Source organism: Monodelphis domestica, chromosome 1, assembly GCF_027887165.1.
Source record: "Monodelphis domestica isolate mMonDom1 chromosome 1, mMonDom1.pri, whole genome shotgun sequence".
Classification (NCBI taxonomy): Eukaryota; Metazoa; Chordata; class Mammalia; order Didelphimorphia; family Didelphidae; genus Monodelphis; species Monodelphis domestica.
In genome coordinates this window covers 187,284,854-187,306,893 of record NC_077227.1, presented here as the reverse complement: position 1 = coordinate 187,306,893, position 22,040 = coordinate 187,284,854, and the positions used below count along the sequence as shown (strand labels likewise).

Sequence of the window (22,040 nt, the reverse complement as noted above, 5' to 3'; positions counted from 1 at the left end):
ATTCTAGTTGGGGGAGTTAAAACATGTATGTAGGTAAATATAGTATAATAGAAATTAAAGTAAAATGTACAAAATATTTTAAAGAAATATTTTATATTCCATTTTGTGAATAAAGCTTGTTCATTCACAGTAAGGAGGGAAAGGGGAAGGGAACAGGCATCCATATAGAACTTTCTGTGTCAGGCGCTGTGCTAAGTGCTTTATAGATATTATCTCATTAGAAGATAAGAAAGGCAGTGAACCACGATTCACTTTTGAATCCAGTAAAGTGTTGAAAATAGATTGCATTTTAAAAAACATTTTAAAAATGTATAAATAAAGATGAATAAGATAGACAAGATAAGGGCAAGAGACTATGGCAGGGGAGCAAGACATAGGATCATCCATCAATGGTAAACTTTAGCTATCTCATCATTTTGTCTATAGCTCCATCTGCATTGGCACATTTAGTATCATTGAAACAGTCTTGGAGGCTGAAGGAATGACCTTCACTGGCAAGTAATGACTCACCAAGAAAACAGGGATGGGATTTTCAGCTGGGAATCTGCCTCCTAAGGGCGCACAATGACTCAGAAATAGGCTTATAAAGGTGAGCAAGTCTGGAGACTGCAGCAAGTCTGACTCAGTCTGAACAATATCACTTACACCTCCCCCCCAATCTGGAGGTGGAGGAAAAGGGGTATTCTCCAAAAATGAAACTACATGCAAATGTTCAGCAAGAGCTGTCGCTATACCCATTGGGTTTATTCGCCTGTTTTCCTTTGGTATTAGGGAGAGGGCTTAAGGGGTAGAATGGGAAGGAGTGCCTGAAAATGGCAGTGAAATAAAGATAAAAGATACTAAAAAACATTTTAAAACAACAGAATGAGCCAATGTTTTAAGAGGAGAAGTAAGGATGCTAAGGGATGTTAGGGAAAACCTCTTACAGGGGCCTAGTGTGGATAAGATTTATTTAGAAGAATTAGATAACATTTACAGATGGATAAATGTGGCAGCATGAGGTTTTTTTAAAAAGAAAAACCCTTATCTTCTGTCTTAGAATCAATACTGTGTATTGAGAGGTAGGGAGAAGAGTAGTAAAGGCTGGGCAATGAGGGTTAAGTGACTTATCCAGGGTAATACAATTAGGAAGTGTCTGAGGTCTGATTTGAAACCAGGACCTCCCATCGATAAGCCTGGCTCTCAGTCCACTGAGCCACCTAGCTGCCCACTCCTGCATGAGTTTTAACAGAGTGACAGGTCAGAATGAAGAGGTACAGAAAAGGAACTAGGGGTTGTTTTAGGTAAATCTTGATGGGGAAAAGGAATGCTGCTAAATATTATAACATAGAATAAATTAAATTATTTGTGCAATATACTAGTATCCTTTTGGGTTGACAATAAAATCGTGACATATTATGACTCAATTAACCAGAACTTTGAGATGGCTGGAAGAAAGGGAGTTGGTTTCATTTTTAGAAGAACAAAGTCAAATGATAAAAAAAGCTAAAATCAAGAATCTACAAATTAATTCTATATATTCATAGTAAGAAAGGTAATAAACAATCAAAGGGTATAAAAACAGTTCTATTTAGCCTAATCTCTTTTTCTCTTAACCTCTTTAACATGATATAAGATCCCTGAGGATGATAATGACAGTTGAGAAACCTAGCACCTAGGAGGACATCATGTTGTTTAGTCTTTTCAATTGTGTGGACTCTTTGTGATCCCATTTGGAGTTTTCTTGGCAAAGATTCTGGAGCAGTGTGCTATTTCCTTCTCCAACTCATTTAAAACAGGAGGAACTGAGGCAAACAGGATTAAATGACTTGCTCAGGGTCACACAGTTACCATGTGTCTGAGGCCAGTCTTCCTGATTCCAGACCTGGCACTCTATTCACTGTATCACCTATCTGCCCCAGGACATAGTAGACCCATAATAAATTGACTACAAGATCCTGAGTCACCTAAGAGTAAATTAATTCTAGATAGTATTCTATAAAGAAAGGAAATAGATCAAAATATTTAGAAAAACCTTTGTTGCTAAGGTTTGAATTAAAACAGATTTTTTTATTAACATAGTTAAGAACAAAAATTAAATTATTTAGGAACACCTACTTCTGTCCACCCCCATTAAATACATTTTGGCTAAAAAAGGAGGCTTAGAGATAGGATATCTTTAAGTCTCCTTTACTATTTACTTATAATTTACTTATAATTATTTATTTATAAGATATGTATCCTATAGACATATATACATATATCCTATATACACACATGTATATATCCTTTATCAACTATATAGTGTATATATTTCATATGTGTGTACATACATATATACACACATATATTGTATATTTCTGTATCTATATATCTACACATATGGAAAGTATGTTTTGGGATGGTAAACTGGTCTTCTTGTTTCTCACAGAAGACATTTAAACTCCCACCTCTGTATCTTTGTACTGGCTGTTGTACCCCAACCCTGGGCGGCACTTTCTTCCATCTCTAAGAATCCTTGATTTGCTTCAAAACTCTGCTAAAGCATCACCTTCTACACTGTCTTTCTTAATCCTCTGGAGGCTAGTGCTCACTCAAAAATTTACTTTGTGTTTACTTTCCATTTGTTTTGCATATACTTAGTGATGTTCACGTTGTCTCCTCCAAGAGACTACAAGATCCATTGGAGCAAGGATAGTTTTATTTTTGTCTTTATATCCTCAGTGCCTGGCCCAGTACCTGGCACCTGGTAGGCGCTAAATAAATGCTTACTGATTCACATGGCAGGACAAACTAAATATTAGCAAGCTTTGTGCTTTCTCTGAGTCCTCAGTATATTGACTACTTGATAGGAAGTGTTTATGGAAGGCTGAAAGCAAAACAGAATATTTTTAGATTTGACATTTCCATCAATTATGGCAATAAATCAGAATATTTACCTGAGTCAATGCTTTTTAGTAGTGCATAAAAATTTGGGAAATACTGGAGGTCATCAAAATTGTCCTCAGCATAAAGTTTGTTTCTTCTTTCCAAGGTATTAGGTAGGGACCAGGTGTTATGTACTGTATCATCGTTTTCTCCATTAGTAAGACCATCTTGAATGGCTGGTTTTAGAGTCTCCGGTGGGGGGAAAAATTGCATTAAAAATTGCAGATATATTTTGTTAGAATGAATCCTATTATGACTTGGTTCTCCCCTTTATATGGGCCTTGACTATGGAGGGAAATGTTTCTCCTTTAATTATGATAAATAAAACAATAATAATAGCTAGTATTTATATGGTGTTTTGCTGGTGAACACATATTTAACCTTCACAACAATTCTTATGTGGTAGTTGCTATTATCATTCACATTTTTTGTTTGTTATTATTGTTTAGTTCTTTTTCAATCATGTCCAATTCTTTGTGATCCCATTTGGGGTTTTCTGGGCAAAGATACTGCAGTGATTTGCTATTTCCTTTTACAGCTCATTTTCCAGATGAGGAAATCAAGGCAACCAGGGTTAAGTGACTTGACAGAGGTCATACAGCTAGTCAGTGTCTAAGGGCAGATCTGAATTCAGGTCTTTTTGACTCCAGACCAGGTGCTTTATCCACTTCACTGCCTAGCTGCCCATCTCCATTTTACAAATGGGGAAACTGAGACAGAGAGAGGTTAAGGGACTTGGACAGTCACACAGCTAGTAAGAGGGTCTGAGGCAGGATTCAGCTGCAAATCTTCTTGACTCCAAATCCTATGCCTTATCTACCATACCACCTCACATTGGGTTAGACATTGTTCTATTTGATACAAATGCATAGATAAAAATGACCATCTTAAACAATATATAAAGTACATAAGTCAAAAGTGAGCAAAACTTTTCTTAAGAGGAAAAGAACATCAATGAAAAATACAAACGAAAAAAAGTTGAGAAAGGGACACAAATGGCAACTTTGTTATTACCTTGTTAAAGTTAATATATTCATGCTGTGAGGAGGGAACTGAGCCTATGATTTTATCCATGTACTCTAGGCCAGGAATCAGGAAGACATGAGTTCAAATTCAACCTCAAATACTTTCCAACTAGATATGTGATCTGGGCAAGGCATTTAACCCTGTTTGCCTCAGTTTCCTCATCTGTAATGAGTTCCAACTCATCATGAGTTGGAAACAGAAACAACAAACCACTCCAGTATCTTTGCCAAGAAAACCCCATTGAAAGTCATGAGGAGACAAGCAGGACCAAAATGACTGAACAACAACTGGAAATTCCCATTGAGGAAGACAGGCATATGCCCTACAACTTATAGCAGTAGAGAGTGGCCTGGGAGTACTGGGAATGGAATTGATTTATCCACACCCTAAATGGCCAGAGGCAGGTCTTAAACTCCAGGTTTCCTGACTCAGAGGCCAGGTTTTTTTTTATTAGTTATGTCAGTGGTCTCTGCATTAGACCCACAATACTTTGTAGTGTATACAGAACCAGAATAAAATGCAATTGGGAAATAATCAACAAAATTAATAAAAATACAATCAAATATAGTTATGTGAATTTGTGGTTTTCTAAATTACTATGCACCTGCAAGGATCCTTATATATGATTTAGTACACTATTTTTAATTGAATTTTATATCATTGTACTATGCCTTATTAATATATATTTAAAAAATAAAATGTATAATAGAAACCAATAGTTCATATATAATCCTCTTTTTTATCTTTCTCTGTATGTTTGAATGTTTGCATTTGTTGATAATTAAGTTCATAATTTTTTTAAAGGAAAGCTCATAGAGAGTAGCTATGAGAATTGTCCATTCAGATTGGGCAGAGTGCAGGATTTGCACTTTGATTAATATGGGATGCCTTCCTTGGGAGTGAATTTTCAAGGACTGTTTGAAAGACCCAGAGATGATGATAAGCTACAGGAGACAAGAAACAGCATTTTAGGCCTCTGACACTGTTTTGGGAGAGGCTCAAAGGCAGGAGTGAGATGAATAGATGAGGTGGATTTTCAATAAATATGCTTGTGGGGGAGAACTAGATGACTCAGTGGTCTGAGACTCAGGCCTAGTGACCCAAGTCCTGGGTTCAAATCTGGCCTCAGAAACTTCCTAGCTGTGTGACCCTGGACAAATCACTTAACCCCCATTGCCTAACCCTTATCTCTCTTCTGCCTTGGAACCCATACACAGTATTGATTTTAAGATAGAAGGAAAGTGTTTTTAAAAATACATGAGATAGTTAAGACACATTGATTAAGAACCAAAAAAAAAAAGGCAAGGAGTTTTTAAAGTGAATCCTGATGGGAAACTATAGCAGAGCTTTAAAAAAAATTAAATTAAATTTTTATCATGCAAAACACACTTCCATATTGGTCATTGGTATAAGAGCACACTCATATAAAACCACAATTCCAAAATAAAACCATCACTACATTGATGTGAGAGTTGGCTTTGACTCCACTGAACTCCAACAGTTCCTTCAGGAGAGTATTTTTTACAGGAGAGGGGCATGATGCTGAACAAAATGGGCAGAGAAAATAACTTGACAAGCATCAGTGGGAGATTCTGAAGGCCGAGAGTCTATTAAGGAGAAGACATAATGGTCCTATAAGAGAAGGCATGCGCCCAGAGAGAAAGGGGCAGACACAAGAGGTGGGATATGCAATTGAGTGAGAAGATAGGCCACCAATTTAATGTATAAAATCAAAGAGAGATGAGTTGAATACTCACATTTCTATGCTTGACATATATTTTACTATGAGAAGATGGACAAATCAGTCAGTCAATAATTCGACAAGCATTTACTAAATACCTTTTTACATGCAAGGCACTGTATTAAGTGTTGAAGACAGAGAACAGGGTTAGTACTATGACAATGAAATAATAAATTTCTTGTGGGGGAAAATCACTATAATACTTGTATTGATGGTTTCTATTATTCATGCTTTCTTTAGATAGTTGTAATTTATTCCCTAAAGGGAAATTCTATTTTAAGCTTTTAATTTAATGCTATTTCACAATATATAAAGCTAAAAACACTCACCGTTTCCTCTGGGAGGTTTTCAGCATAGTTCTCTGTCCTGCTGGAAGGAAATTCAGGTTCTTCCTCATTATTTCTGGCTTCCTTAGAGATTAATTTTTGTAAGACCTCGGCTACTTCATCTTCCAATGTGTATGCTTGGCTTTCTGTAATCTGTTACCAAGGTATTAAAAAGTTTTTTAAAAATGGCTTTCTCAATAAATTTTGGTCAGGCCTCTTAGTCATACCAACAGTGGATACAAACTCAAAGACCTTTTTTTTTCCCTTGAGGATATTAAGAGAGGAAGCCATTTGTGAATTTATATACAAGACTAAAATAATCCCAGAGACATATGCTTGCTTTCATATGTATCTAAGTTTTCTCTTAACACCAATGGCAGAGGCTTAGTCAGGAATGTTGGCTTCTGAAGCAAATTTAATGGAGGAGGAAAAGTGGGAATCATAATGCCCAACTTGTCCTGAGGCTGTTTAGAAGTTGCCCTATGCCCATATTGATGAACCTATGGCATGTATGCCAGAAGGGGCTGTTCCCCTCCATCTTTCCATACCTGCCTGAGGATATTTCTCATATAACTCTCCCCTCTGCCTAGTAGCCTAATGGGACTGCTTTCTCTCTCCCCTCTCTGGGGTAAGGTGCAGGGCTCATATGCGGTGTGAAGGTTGCAGTTTTGGCACCTGGTCTCTAAAAGGTTCACCATCACTGTATTATGCCCTCCCCAAGTGAACAAGGTGTAAAGAAGCATATTGCCTACTCCCAGATCAGTCTACAGCCTTGAAGTTTCCTCTATTAGGAACACTGATTCGGAGCCAGAAGGAATCTTAGAAACTTTTAAGTCCAAACTTCTCAATTTACAAATGCAGAAATTAAAGCAGATACAAATTAAAGTAACTTGCCCAGAGTTCCACAGCTAATAAGTGTCTGAGTCAGGATTTGAATTTATATCTTCCAAACTTCAAGTTCAGAGCTCTATTCACTGAGTCATTTAGCTGCCTCTCTCCCTAGAACAGATGTCCTCAGAAGCCCCCACAGGCCTTTTCTCTGCAAAGATACCCATGTCTAGAGAAGCTCTTTAGGTTCCTAGCAGCATCCTGGTGCCTGTCCCTTGAAGACCTGGTGAAAAGCTCCCTCCCCCAAGGGTGAACCACTTCCTGTCCAAGAATTCCAAAGCCCAGATTTCTCCTCTTCCTAAGTGAAATGGTTTACAAGGGCATTGGATTATCTTCTCTCCCATAGGAAAATAAGGTATAAGAGACCATGCCCTTTTCCCAAAAAAACTGTGAACCCAGGACTCCCTCTTCAAGGAAAGAAAGTGATAAAAATGATTTTGCCCTCACTTACCACTTTGCCTGGGACTAAACATGGCTTGGAGGAGCATTTCTCTCTGGAAGATCCTCTCCCCTGCTCCTTTTCCTGAGATTGACCTCCTTGGAACCTGTAGCCTGTCCTTTCCTTTCCCCAGATTCTTCCACTTCTACCAAGGAGGGGAAGGGCCATGTTGGCACCAAGGGGAAAGGAAGGCCCTGGCTGTCCTATCTTAGTCATGGTTCTCTGGTATGGAGCTAAAAGAATGAAATTACTCATCTGAGTTTTTCTCTTTACAACGAGAGAGGATCTAGAAATAAGTCTTCTTGAGTGTAGAAGGGAGAAATTCTCCCCCTGATCTATTCCTACATATTCCCTAGTCACTGAGTATCCTCACCCTCATTGTGCAGCAGCTGGAAAAGTAGGGCTGTTATAGTCACTGCCCTGACATCATGTATGCTGCATCATAGCATGTGGTTAACCACTGTAAAAGCAGCACAATCATCGCTCATAGGCAACCACTAACTCAGGAGCGTCACATGCCTTCTGGGAACTCCACAGCTTAGGGAATAGGTGGATAGAATGAGACCAGACAATATCATTTACCTATGCACAGATTCTTCCAACCCTGCATAACAGCACATTAGACACTCCAGCACCATTTTACATCATCATATTACCGTTATCATTATTATATCATTATTACTTAAGAAAAGGATCATAGGTACATGTAAAACCCAGATGAATTGCTCATTGGCTATGGGAGGGGGGAGGGAGGAGAGGAAGGAGAGAATACAAATCATGTTAACCATGGGAAAATATTCTAAATTTAAAAAAAAGAAAAGGATCATAGGATCTTGAATTTTATGATGAGAAGGATTGTAAAAGTCATAGTTATTTTATAGATGAGGAAACTGAAGTCTAGAGAGTTTAATCACTTACACAGGGGGTAGGAGGCAGTGCAAAGATCATTGGATTGGGTGTCAAAGGACCTGGGCTCAGATTCTACTTTTGCTGCTTACTCAAATCACTTTACCTCTCTGAAGCCGGTTTCCTCATCTATAAAATGAGAGAAGGTAGACCAGATAGCCTCTTTAAGACTTTTTATTTATAAATCTATACATCTAATAAGGAAATGGCCGAATCAAGATTCAAGCAAATAATAAGCTTGATTACCAGTTAGTAGTATGCAAAAAAGTCCTGGCGTAAAGTCCTCTACAGATTTATAAAGAACGGAGAGAAGATCACCTCCTAAAATAGAGCAGACTTGCCCTGCTAACAGCAAACTTCCATTTTCACATTTTCCAAATCTACTTGGGCAAGGGGCCCAGGATAGAAAGGGGGCAGAGCCAGAGGGAACTCAACTCAAGAAATTACTTCTGAATGCATCTGACTCCATATGCTCTCATCCTTTCCCCTCTGAGCTGATTTTTCTGCACACTGACTTTTAGTAGCTATAAAAGCTTTTGTTTTGCAATAGCACAACTAGGACATGGCATAAACCTGAATGCATCGTGAAGCATGGAAAGAGCCTTTCATTTTCTCTGTTGCTCCAGGGTAAACCAGCAGTTTACCCTGCTGATGCCATAAAAGAACAAACATAGCAAAAGCTATTAGAATAAATTGTGGAAATATTCTGTGATGTAGATTAAATAACATGGCTCCCAAGGTAAATCAAGAGCTTTTTTTATAGTAGGTTCTCTTTTTTGTGTGAAGAGGGGAGACCAGATCTCCTGTATCTCACCTCTCCAATATTATTCCTTTCCAATATTCTCCTCCCCAATCATCTCTTCCAGAGCCTAAAAAGAAAAACCTTAGCAAAATTAGCAATAATTTATTATAGGTCATATGATTGGTGGAAATGTTATACTTAGGGTATTTTTTCTCCTCTTAGGAGCTGTCCTGAAGTGTGACTTGGGCAGAAAAATCCCTATTAACTATCTCATTGGTAGCCACATCTGACTTCATCCTTTCAAGGCAACATGGGAGGAAAGAAGCTGGGTTAAAATGGCTTATACTGCAATCTACATACATTATCTCATTTGTTCTTCACAATTATTCTATGGTATATACTACTGTTGTTCAGTTGTTTCTGTTGTGTCCACCCCTTTGTGACTCCATTTAGGGTTTTCTATGCAAAGATATCAGACCAGTTTGCCATTTCCTTCTCCAGTTCATTTTAAGATGAGAAACTGAGACAAAAAAAAGGATTTAAGTGACTTACTCAGGGTCACACAGTGAGTAAATGTCTGAAAACAAATTTGAACTCCACACACTCTATCCACTGTGCCACCTAACTGTCCCACTATATAGTTAACATAGTAATATCCCCTTTTTATGGGATGAGGAGTCTCAGACTTAGAGAGATTAGGTTATTTCTCTATAATGATACAACTAGTGAACATTAAAGTTGGCATTCAAACTCAGTTTTCTCCTGACTTCAAGTATGGTGCCTTTGCCATTATCTGAGCTGGACTTTGCAGCATTTAATATGTTCTGAAATATATTCTGAAATTGTGTCACATTACTAACTTGGGGTTTCTAGATCTGAATCAATACATCCTTTAACTCTAGAAAATTCTGACATCTTAAGGGGGTCTACCTTTAATTAAAACCAGGCTGGAGATGCCTCTTTTTTGATGTGTCTGGGTTTTATCTAATTCCGTGTTCAAATATCTCTGGTCTTCATTTTAAAAAACTCTTACCTTCTTAGAATTGATACTAGTTATTGGTGAAGAGATAAGGGCTAGGCAAAGAGGGTTAAGTGACTTGCCAAGGTTCACAAAGCTAGGTAGTTTCTAAAGCCAGATTTGAACCCAGGATACCCCTTTCCCTTCAGCTCTGGCCTTGGCTTTCAATCCACTGAGCCACCTAGTTGCCATCTATCTTAGTGTTCTTAAGACCATATGGCAGGGCAGGAAAGCACAGCTTTCCATAAGGAAATCCCACTCACTAGCCTGCTACAGATCCTGTCTGGACCACTAATTGCCCTTCCTAACCACATATGTGAGCCTTCCCTTCCCTCAAGCCTGGCCCACTTTGACTTTATTTTTCTCTATGGAACATTCCATCTCTCCCACCTCTGTCTTTGTCTAGGCTATTCCTTCTGCTTAGAATGCCTTCCTTCCTTATTTCTGCCACTTGGAACCCCTGGTTTCCTTTAAGTCTTGGGTCAAATGCTCTCTCCTTCAGGAGAATCATCTTGGTTCCCACTTGTTAGTATTCTCCTCCCCATTCTGTGTTTATTTCATATATATATCTTTTAGTTACTAAATGTGAATTTGTGGAATGCAAACTCCATGAGGGCAGAGACTAGCTTACTTTTATGTTGGTATCCTTAACACCTTGTAGGGATCCTATTCATTGACAGATTAAATTGAGAAGGAGCTGCAGAGAATACTGACTTTATAGCTCAAATATTCCTGTATAATTAGGAGATAATCTAATCCTGAAATAATGCTGAAGCTGCACAAACTCTTACATTAAATTTCTCTTCCATCAGGATTTTAGATTTGAATATTATATCAGATGTACTGAACACTCAGTATTGTGTAAAACACAGATAAAATAGAACTCAGGACTTATGACAGGTTCCATTTGAGAATCCTCTCCAGGTTTTCCTAGCGAGTCATTATTTGTCATTGAAGGTCAATCCTTTAATTGTTCAGTTTTTATGATGCCAAATGTCCCAATGCAAATACAGCTTTTAACAAAATGAAATGTCTGAAGTTTGTCACTGATAGTCCTTTGCCATGTCCCCTTGCCACATCCTTTGTTTTTGCCTTCCTCCTTTTATTTGGCAGGTGGCAAAGAGAATAAAATACTTGGTTTAAAGGCAGGAAGATCTGATTTCAAATCTAGCCTTGGATACTTACTAGCTCTGGGCCCCTAGGAATGCTACTTAATCACTGTTTGCCTAGTTGTAAGAATTAAATGAAATAACATTTATAAAAGTGTTTAGTATGGTGCTTGGCACATGATACAGAGCACAAAGTAAGCACAGACAATAAGTAAAAAGAAGGACACACTAACCATTCAAAAGTAAACATAACAAAATCATAAAGACCAAGTGGGACTTAAATGGAGAAGACACTCCCAGCCTACTTTATGGAGGCCAGAGGTGCTACAGAACACATGTTTTGGGACTTTTTCAATGTATTGATCAATTGTACTGACTTTTCTTTTCCCTCTCCAAAAAATATTTTTTGTCATATGTGGTGGGTCTCCAGGAGAGGGAGAGGAAAAGTGAGGGATATATGGGATACTATGGTGATAAATAAAAGAGAAAATATCAATAGAAATGTATCTTTAAAAAAAAAATATATATATATATAATACAGTAACAGCAATTTGGAACATGATTATCTGTGAAAACTTGGCTACTCTCAGCAATGCAATGATGTGGGATAATCCTGAAAGACTTATGATGGGGAATACTGTCTACCTCCAGAGAAAGAACTTTGGGAGTCATCTTTCACATTAGTGTATTTATGGTTTTATTTTGGGGGTTGGGTTATGTATGAGTTTATTCTTACAACATTGACCAATATGGAAGTGTGTTTTGCATGACAATAAAAATAAAATTTAATTTAAAAATATATAATAGAAAAGTACTGTAATTAGAGTAAAAAAAAGCAATAAACCTTGGGCTCAAAATACATTTTCTAGTTATGTGACCTTATGGAAATCACTTAACTTTTTTGGCTTCAATTTTGAATCATAAAATGAGGGGTTTGAACTAGATAAGAGGTGTCAAACTAAAAAAGAACCACAAAATTTCCAAAAGGACAGAAAAAGATTAAAATGTAATTTTGGGAACTGTTTAACAAAATAAATAAAAATTGAATATAGCATAGAAAGTCGGTAGGTGGCACAGTAGATAGAGGGCTGGTTCGAGACAAGAAGACCTGAGTTCAAATTTAGTCTCAGATACTTACTATCTCTGTGATCCTGGACAAGTCACTTAGCTCTGTTTCCTTCAGTTCCTCATCTGTAAAATGAGTAGAAGAAGGAAATGGTGGACTACTCCAGTATTTTTGCCAAGGAAACCCTATAAGGGGTCACAAAGAGTTTGAAACAATTGGACAACACAATGTAGAAAATGTTAATTTCTAATTTCCTAAGTCCTATATGATTCAAAGAGTTTCTATTTGAGTACCCTTACTTTCTATCCTAGTAACTACTCTAACACAGAAGGGTAAGGGCTAGGCAAATGGGTTAAATGACTTGTTCAAGGTCAGACATCTAGGTACTATTTGAGTTTGTTGTCACTGGACTAGATGATCCCTAAAATCCCTTCCAACTGTGAAGTCCATGGTCCCTGGCTGTATCCTTAGAGTATCTCCAGAGAGATAAACCAAAAGACTTTCCTTCAGTCACAGCCTACACAAGTGCTCAACTTCATATAGCAACAAGGGGATTTTGTTTTCCTGGGAAGGATAGAATTCTGTAAGAAGATAGACCAGCAACCAATTGGCTTACTGTCATGGCTGCTTTCAAGCAAATTAAGTATTTTGTTAATTTTGATATTCTAGACTTACCAAGCCAAGATTCAGAAGTTTAGAAACAATTTTATCAAATACTCCTCTGTCATTTTCCTCATAAATTCTGGTGGCAATCTTCTGGACAATGTCTTCAGCAGTTAAAGGAGTTCCATCCAGTTGATGAAGACCATCTGGATCATCTAGAACATATATAACTGTGTTACTTTCTAATCATCTATTTTTGATAAATATTTTCACAATCTGTATAAATTGGCAGCATAGCAAATAGAGGACCAGCTTAGGAGTCATAAAAATTGGAATTCAAGTCTTAATTCAAACACAAACTGACTATATGAATGTAGGAAGTAAGTATGGGATAGAGTAAGTTTCATGGATTAGCTTTAAGAGGAAAAGAGGAGAATTTGGATATAAGCCCTCGGGGGGAAGACTCTGGGGTTTTACTGTTTTAACTGTCACTCCTGTTTTAGCTGAGCTGGAAGGAGGATCTTTGCTCTGGCATTTTCCCTTGGAAATCCTAATCTCGTGGCAATATCACTTAACCTCTTGGCACTCAAGGCAGCTTTCTAAGACTATTTTATAATAGATGCAGCATGAAGAAGTGGAAAGAACCCCGGATTTCTGGTTCCTATTAGAGAACTATGGTTTGTATCCTAGCTCAGCTATTTGCTACCTGTATGCATTGAATAAGTTACTTAATCTTTTTAGGATTTGGTTTCTTTATCTGTAAAATTAAAGGGTTGGGGACAGGGTACCAGGCTTGGAGTCAGGAGAACTCCTCAGACACTACCTAGCTGTGTGATACTGGACAAGTCATTTAACATCAGTTGCTTAGCCTCTGCAATTCTTCTGCCCTGGGTATTTAGTATTGATTCTAAGATAGAAGTTCAGGGTTTTTAAAAAATGGAGGGGTTGGACAAGATGATCTCAAAGATGTCTTCTGGCTTTACATGCAAGGTTAAGGCTTTCCATGCTTTGCAGAAAAAAAAAATTTCCTCTAAATTTGGAGTAAGGAGACATAGGTTCAAATGTTACTCTGGCCACTACCTACATGACCTTGTGAAAGTCAATACCTCTATGGTGGCTGGTAGATGGTCTCTAAGGTCCTCTGAATCTATTATTTTAAACTCCTAATATGCAAATCTATGCAGTATGGAATACAAATATGTGTCCCCAGATTTACTGGGGAAAATATCACTGCATTACTTTAGGACCAATGCTGGGGAAACAGAACTATAATAGCAAGGGAGAGTGGCTGTCAATGAGGCATTGCACCAGATTCCCTGGAGATCTGCCAGGCCTCTCTCGCTCATTTCCATTCTATGCCATCCGAAGTACATCATCAAGCTTATAAGGCCCTTGGGTCTTTATGTTACCCTTAGGCTAATCTCTTGCAGCAATTTTTTTTATGCCTGAAATCTAAGAAACAATTTCTGTTCCAGGACACTAAACAACCCTCAGCTAATTTACTCCTTGGCTAGTTCTATCCAAATAACTTTCATAATGTTCTTATAAGATTAGGAGGTTGGAGTATTATTATTCTGATGCTGCCCTTTACATTCACATTTTCTAAGGGAACAAAAGGAAAAAAAATCCTCTCTCAGTTCCCTTTCTGGATTCCCTGGAGCTAGTGACCTCCTTAGCCTCTGGCAAAACAACTTCTTTATGCAGCTTCAAAGGGAACATAAAGAACTAATGGGGTGAGAAGCACACAGAGGCAACCAGGTGTAATTGTTCAGATTCACTTCTATGGTTTAGTTCAACACCATGGACAAGGGAAATGAATAGACCACAAACACCCAAGAAAAGTCTTTAGAGTTGTTATCACAAACTCAATATGACTCAGGTTTACTATATCTTTTGATACTTTGAAGTATCCCTAATTTTGGGGGGGGGGTTCTTCCTCCACTGAGCCCTCAATACCTTTTAGTCCTTTTACAGGTACAGAAATTAACTCTTCCTTAACCCTAAGTATCTTATCTGTAGGCTTATTGTAAAGATATGGAGGCAAATCCCACATTAGATTTGATCAGGGAATGGAAAAATATTTTGTCTTTTCTGTCCTTCAGGATTAGTGGAAGAAAGATTGCTTTCTATATCTGGAGACAGCAATATGATTATTTTTGTTTTTTAGTTTGCTTACTTCTCCCCCTTCCAATAGGGAGGATGCTAGCAATGCACAGAGGGGAAGGAATATCTTTTCTCCTTTCCACTTCAAAGTTCCCATGAGCTTTTTATTAATAACTACACAAGCTACTGGAAGAATTTTGTTAGCATGGTCCTTGTCAGAGAGCATGCTGGGAACAGATGTGTGAAAGCTGCTTGTATGTGGCTCTACTTTTGACATTTTGACCATAGCTGTGAAGAGAATAGGAACATACAGGATCATTCATCTAAATATGCAAAAATGACACTATTTCTCTCTTCTCTTATATGGTCCCAGAGGGAAGACAAGTATAAGAGATAAAATTAAAAAAAATTATAATGAGGGCTAGAAGAGACTTCAAGGTCATTTAGTTCATCCCTTTCATCTTATAGTTTAGGAAACTGAGAACATTATGATATTAAATGACTTGCTGAAAACTACAGAGATAGAACATGCTGGAGGCAAGATTCAGATGGAAAAATCAAGCTCATTTCTTATTAATTGTTTTTTTTTAATCCTTACCTTCTATTTTGGAATCAATATTAAGTATTGGTTCCAAGGCAGAAGAGCAGTAAGGGCTAGGCAACTGGGGTCAAATGACTTGCCCAGGGTTACACAGCTAGGAAGTGTCTGAAGCCAGATTTGGCCCCATGACATCTTGTCTCCATGTCTGGCTCTCTATCCACTGAGTCATTCAGCTATTCCATCTTATTAGCTTTTATCAAATACCCACTGAATGATGATTTGATGACAAAAGGATATAACTACTATATCCATATCCCCAAGTCATCATCTACCTGACTAAGGAGAACTACTATTTTTAGGAGATTCTTGAACACATAGCCAGGGAATTCACAACTATCTAATTCTTGAAGGAATAACACCCTATAACAAGTGATTATTTCTAAAGGTTGATTCTACAGCCATAAACTCATTCAGAGCTTCCTCAGATTAGTTGTTGTTTGAATCATTCTTACATCTATTAGTTACTCCAAGGACTTCAAGAAGTCTTCCAGGGTCCTTTAGCAGAGTTGGTATTCTGATTTTATTAGTAATTTTGGTTGTTTCAGAGCTAGAGTAATAATTTTTCCTCTTCAAAATAAGATCTTTGAAAAAATATCATTCCTTCCTTCAGCAATGAAAGTAGACCAGAATCACTCTCACAATTCATTCTCCTCAAACATTACTAAGAGTTAGAGGCTTTCTCTGGTCTATAACTGTGTCTTGCTCCATCCCAGACCTATTTAGGAGATCTTAGATATGACTATGTAAAATCCAATCCAATCAAGATTAAAGATAAGAGATACGCACATGAATATATGTTTGGACTAGGTGATCCATTAAAGTCCATTCCAGTTGTAAATTTCAGCAACTATTGCATATATCAATTGAAATAGATATAGATTATATATCTAGATATTTTATATATGTATATAATACATATGTAGATTATATAGATGTGTATAGGTTATATATTCTTAGATATGGATCTATCTATACTCTGTCATCATACAAGATGGTAAATCCTATTCTAGGCCATTCCTAAATACTTAGAAAATGTTAAGGGATGTAAAATTAAATTGCCCATTGTCATACAACAAGTCAGTGGTCAAGTTGGGCATGCATCATGTGGCTAGCTTTCATGCACAACTCATTGAAATGGCCAGTCAATTCAATCAAATAACCTTTTGTCTAAATCAGTCAATTCCATCAAAATGATTCAATCAGTTATGTATAGATATATTTATAGTCTACTGACTACAAGACCAGTAATTAGAATTATAAATTAAGAACAGAGATTTGAAAAGAAATCACATTTTCTAGAGCAGTTATCAATTTTAAGAATGAGGCAAAAGGGGACAGCTGGGTAAAGCTCAGTGGATTGAAAGCCAGACCTAGAGACAGGAAATCCTGGGTTCAAATCTGACCTCCAATATTTCCTAGCTATTTGACCCTGGGCAAGTCACTTAATGCTCATTGCCTAGCCTTTGCCACTCTTCTGCCTTTGATTCTAAGGTGGAAGGTAGGAGTTAAAAAAATAAGGCAAAATAGAGTTTCCTCACCTAGACCACTCTTCAGGTTGTGTTTCTTTATTAAAAAGCAAATTTAATTAGTAGTTGCCTTTTAGAGTCATGTGAGTTTAATTCTCCTTTGATCAGGGACCAGAATAAAGGCACAAGAGAAGAACATTAGGCATTCTTATGCATCCATATAGAGAATGAAAGAATGAATCCCTTCCTTTAAGGATATATGTACCATTCCATACCTAACACACTAGACGAATGAATAGAACATGAAATGATAGAAACTAGGCATTTTCTTTTATTTAAAGAATTTTCATCTTTTGTATCACTAATTTTGATGTTAATTTTATTGTTTTACTTTATATTGAGATTTTAAATCAAATGGAATATTATGTAGTGTTTTAAGGTTTGCAAAAGACTTTACACATTATTTCAACTCTTTGAGTAGCTGCTATTAGTACTGGTTATTAATTTTATTTATATTATAGGAACATTTAGGTGATTAATAATTTGTTGACATAAAGTAACATTATTTATGAGGAGCATTTAGCTATTATTAATTTTGTTTCCCTTTTCCAGAGGAGGAAACTAAACCTGAGAGTTTAAGTTATTTGTCTAGGGTCATACAGCTAATAAGTGTCTAAATCGGGATTTGAACTCAGGTCTTCTGCTCTACAATCTAGAGATCTGACTGTTACAAATGTTTTCTTTTCCCGAAAGCATTGATAAACTTGAAAGAAAAATCAACCTTGGGGCTGTATATAAAACCTGTTGTCTTGCTAAGTGATTGTGACTATTACAATTTTTTGTTTAAATACTGTAGAATTATTAGTATTCTGTGGATATTTCTTAAATATGGAATTATCTTAATCCTCTAATCATCTTAAATTTCAATAGAGTGTAAAGCAAATAGGAAGGAGTTTGTTTTTAAATACCTTGAGATTTATTCTCTAGTCCACTTTTAGTAGAATCATAGTCATCGACAAGTTTACGATTCTTGGTTGAATCTACATCTTCCACAATCAATTTCTTATTATGTGGTGAGTTTTGTACTAATTTCCTTTCTTTCTCTTTTTTCTCCTTTTCTCCTATTGCTTTTAGCAGGTTCAAGTCATCAGAAGAATAATTTCTCTCCCCTCCTTTGTTTTCTGGAAGAAATCCCCCCAAGTCCAGCATAATATAGTTATCTTTTTGGATAAGATTACAAAGATTTAGAGTAGTTAAATGATGACTACACACACACACACACACACACACACACACACACACACACACACACACACATTTACCTGGAGGGGCTGTTTTCAAGATCTGATCTGTTTCAGCTTCAGCAATCTGATTGTGAAATAAGCAAACAAATAACAAGGTTCCAGTCATTGTTTATACATATGCTACTATACTCTCAAGAAAATCTCTAGAAGTTCACATATTTTCAAATAAGGTCCTCATAATGCAAAAGATGCTAGATTATGTCTTCAGCATTTATTGCAGTTCAACTCTGTGTGATTCTATCATCCAATATCCAGATATTACTAAAAGTAAATTTCACTCATCAAGAGATCTTATTTTAATTTGTGGTAAGGACTACTTAGTTCCTAAACTTTTTGATGTTATAATTACCATAATAATAATGCATAATAAGAATTAGTGATTAATGGAAAAATCCCAAAAATGTTTATAGTTTTTCATTTTACCTACCTGTTCTTTCAAAGGCCTTTCTACACTTAGTTCTCTGTTGTGTAGAGATTTGTCTAGAATAAACACACACATTATATATAATTAATGAAAAGTCATGTATTTTAACTTAAACATGGATAGCAAAAACATTTTACATTTCTCTTATAAAAAGAATGCCTTAAGTGCTCATAAAATCTACAGGGAGAGGAAATTAGGATTTCAAGGGAGATAAATTATATGTTAAGAAAAACTGTCTGATAGAATTTTTCTCTAGATACTGTATTTCCTGGATTATAGGTTCATACTCTATATCCAATACACATTTAAAAAATTCAATTTAAAAGCCTTTCTAAAATAGTAGAAATATAATTAGATTCACTTAATTAAGAGATTAAAATCTATCCTGAAAACGACATAGATGAAATATCTGGAAAATGTTGCAACACAAATAGAAAACAAAACCAAAAATGTATGTGTGGTGGTATTTTTTTTTCTTTTCAAAGTAAGATATTTGAATAAAATTTCAGACTTGGATCTATATCAAAATAGCTTTTTCTGGTTTTCAGCCAAATATATATGGATTTGCTTTGAACAGAAAGTGAGACATCAAGGATTTTATGCCAAAGCTTTATCTTGGTTGAAAAAAAAAAGGCGGGGAAAGGTGAATGTACACCTACCTTGGCTGCGCTCTGGTTTGGGAAAAGCATGAATTTGGCTGAGGACAAGCGCCAGCACTTGAATCATCGTCCCCATCCGGAGAAGCCCCATTCTTACTCCCTGCGGAAACTGCTTGGCGTTACAGAGAGAACTGCAGAGACCCACCCGCACTGGTAGCGATGCTTTTGTTATGAATGGAGAGGAGGAGTAAAAACAGGAAGAAGGAATGGAACGAGAGGGAGAGTAGACGGAGAGGAGATGGTTTGTTCCGTTCTGCACCTGCCCTGGACGCTGTAGAGAAGAAAGGGTTTTCCAAGATGCCGAAGTTGTCTGGAAGGGACGCGAGAGCGCTGTCCGCTCCTTGAGGTGCTGAAGTTTCTGGGAACCGAAGCTCTCGGAACTCCCCCAGACTAGAATCAATTTCCTAGGGCGTAGTCCATACTCAGCTCCCGCGGCTTGGAGGATGTGAGGACAGGAGGCGCATGCTCCAACCAGGCTAGGGGCGGGAAAAAGAAGAGTCAGCCGACCCCAGGACTGTTTCATTTCGAGTGAATGTATGGGGGACGGGGGACGGAGTGAGTACTTTTCAGTCAAAGGTTGATATATTTCTAACTCCTTAATAATAACGGCTGTTATTTATTTACATGGTACTTTACACATATTTCAGATATATGCAAACCTATTAAGAAGATACCAGCAGGTTTTACTATCTACATTTTATAGATGAAGAAATTGAGATTTAGATGGATTCTTTCCAAGGACACAGAACTAATGTAAGAAGTAGGATCTGAACTAAAATTCATCTGACACCAAGTACAGCACTATCCACTGTGCCATACTTCCAAAAGCTTCAGGTCTTTCTATATTCCCTTTTTCTCTGAGTTTTCATAGCACCTTATTGAGAAACCACTTTGCAGAATCCTCAACAAGGGAGGAGAAACATACATCCCATCTTTTAATGTCCATGTTGGCCTTCCAGGTCCTTCAATGTAACTCTAGCTCTGAAGAGTTCTTAGCTTTTCCTTATTTACTCACCTTCTTTCTCTCAATAATCTTTTGATTAATTGCTTAAGAGCACTTTCTCAGCCCTGAGATTTGATATAAATTCTCTCCTTGAAAAATTTCTGACTTTTAAAAGATCGAATTTTTATTTTAAAAAATTTCCTGACTCTCTTATTTTTGCATCTCAATACCACATCAGCTTTTGAATTGAGCAGTCTCATACAGTTTTCTCAAAGTGACGAAAGTGTCAACACAATTTCAATCTAATAAATGGGAAACCTGAAACAAATGTCTTTCTTATAGCAATTAATGTTCTTTCAATAAGTTCTCTCTGATATGAGTATCAAGAGAATGCCAGAAGACCATTTGAGAGGGGGACATATATGTTAGCCCTTGCTGGATAAGCTTTCAAGAAATTCTACTGGGATCTAGGACTTGATTCCTATGGAGGCCAGCCATGAAGAGAAGAAATCGTGGTAACAGGAATATTCTATGGAGAAAAAGAGTGCAGTATTTAGGGGCAAAGAGATACTGTTCATATTATTGGATATCTTACCAGGTGTCTAATGTGGAATCTGAATAAATCAAGCTACAAGTCTTAGAAGTCATGTTTGTTATGGTTAAAATAACCCTATCCTTTTGGAGCTCTGTGAGGGGTAGAAGACCAAAATAAGAGACCATGGGAGTATAATCAGGACTATAATCAAGTTGGTTGGTCACTGGATTTTCAGAGTTTTAATCCCTGGTAAAAGAAGGTTGGCAAGTTGTATTGGTTTTTCAGCTCAACAGCATTCTTCTAGTGGAAGAGTTCTGAAACTAGGTCCATAAATCTTCAAGGAATTCATAGACATTTCGGGGGGGGGGGTTGTGAACTTTGTAAACTTGAAAAAATTACATAAATTTGAGTGATTATTTTTATCCTCCTCTCTTAACTTATTTCTCCCCTTAACTTCTCACATTTTTTTATTTTGATAAATTTCCATGTTAGTTTTCTGAAATTATATCATCCATATTGTCTCCCTATCTTTTTCCCACTCCCCTCCCAGAGCTGACAAGCAATTCAATCTGGATTACACATACATTATTACACAAAACATATTTCTATATTATTCATTTTTGTAAATGAATAATCTTATAAAATCCAAACCTCCAGACATATACCCAAATAAACAATTGATAAATCATATGTTTTGATCTCCATTTCTACTCCAACAGTTCATTCTCTGGAGGTGGATAGCATTCTTTTTCATAAGTCCCTCATTGTCCTGGATCATTGTATTGCTGTTAGTAGCAATCTATTACATTTGATTGATTCTACAATATTGCCATTACTGTGTATAATGTTCTTTTGGTTCTGCTTATTTCACTCTGAATTAGTTCATGCCTCTCATATTTTTTAACGAGTTGAGTAATCCACCCAGTATTCCACATTCATAATATTAGAACCATCTTTGATTCTTCCTTCTCTCTCACCCCAAATATCAATTTAAGGAAGAATTCCCACCTCCACAATTTTATTTTGTTTCTTATCAAAAGAGTCTTTTTAATTTTGACATGTTATTAAAAATTTTAGCCTTGCTCCAATAGGTGTTTATGGGGTGCCAAAGTCAATGCAAAAAATTTCATTTTAAAACACTTTGACTGTGACCACCTTAATTCAGGCCTTTATAGCTTTTTGCTTAGTAATAACTTCCTATCCTCATGTCTCATTTTTTCCTATTTGTATTTCC

General features: G+C 36.8%; 1 protein-coding gene across 3 annotated transcripts in view; it reads right to left on the bottom strand.

Moving 5' to 3' along the window:
- Positions 1 to 19,852, bottom strand: part of SCG3 (secretogranin III) — a 47,651-nt gene extending 27,799 nt beyond the window's left edge. For 2 of the 3 annotated variants that reach the window (XM_007479956.3, XM_001380585.5), the window contains exons 1-7: positions 19,329 to 19,852; positions 18,673 to 18,725; positions 18,264 to 18,309; positions 17,910 to 18,122; positions 12,844 to 12,986; positions 6,004 to 6,153; positions 2,919 to 3,096 (exon numbers count right to left, since the gene is read on the bottom strand). In XM_007479956.3, coding sequence (XP_007480018.2) covers positions 2,919 to 3,096; positions 6,004 to 6,153; positions 12,844 to 12,986; positions 17,910 to 18,122; positions 18,264 to 18,309; positions 18,673 to 18,725; positions 19,329 to 19,851 — 1,306 coding nt within the window. In that variant the 5' untranslated portion in view covers position 19,852. The remainder of the gene's footprint in view (positions 1 to 2,918; positions 3,097 to 6,003; positions 6,154 to 12,843; positions 12,987 to 17,909; positions 18,123 to 18,263; positions 18,310 to 18,672; positions 18,726 to 19,328) is intronic. The other variant, XM_056810198.1, reaches the window with a different exon arrangement.
- Between the last annotated feature and the right edge of the window lie 2,188 nt (positions 19,853 to 22,040).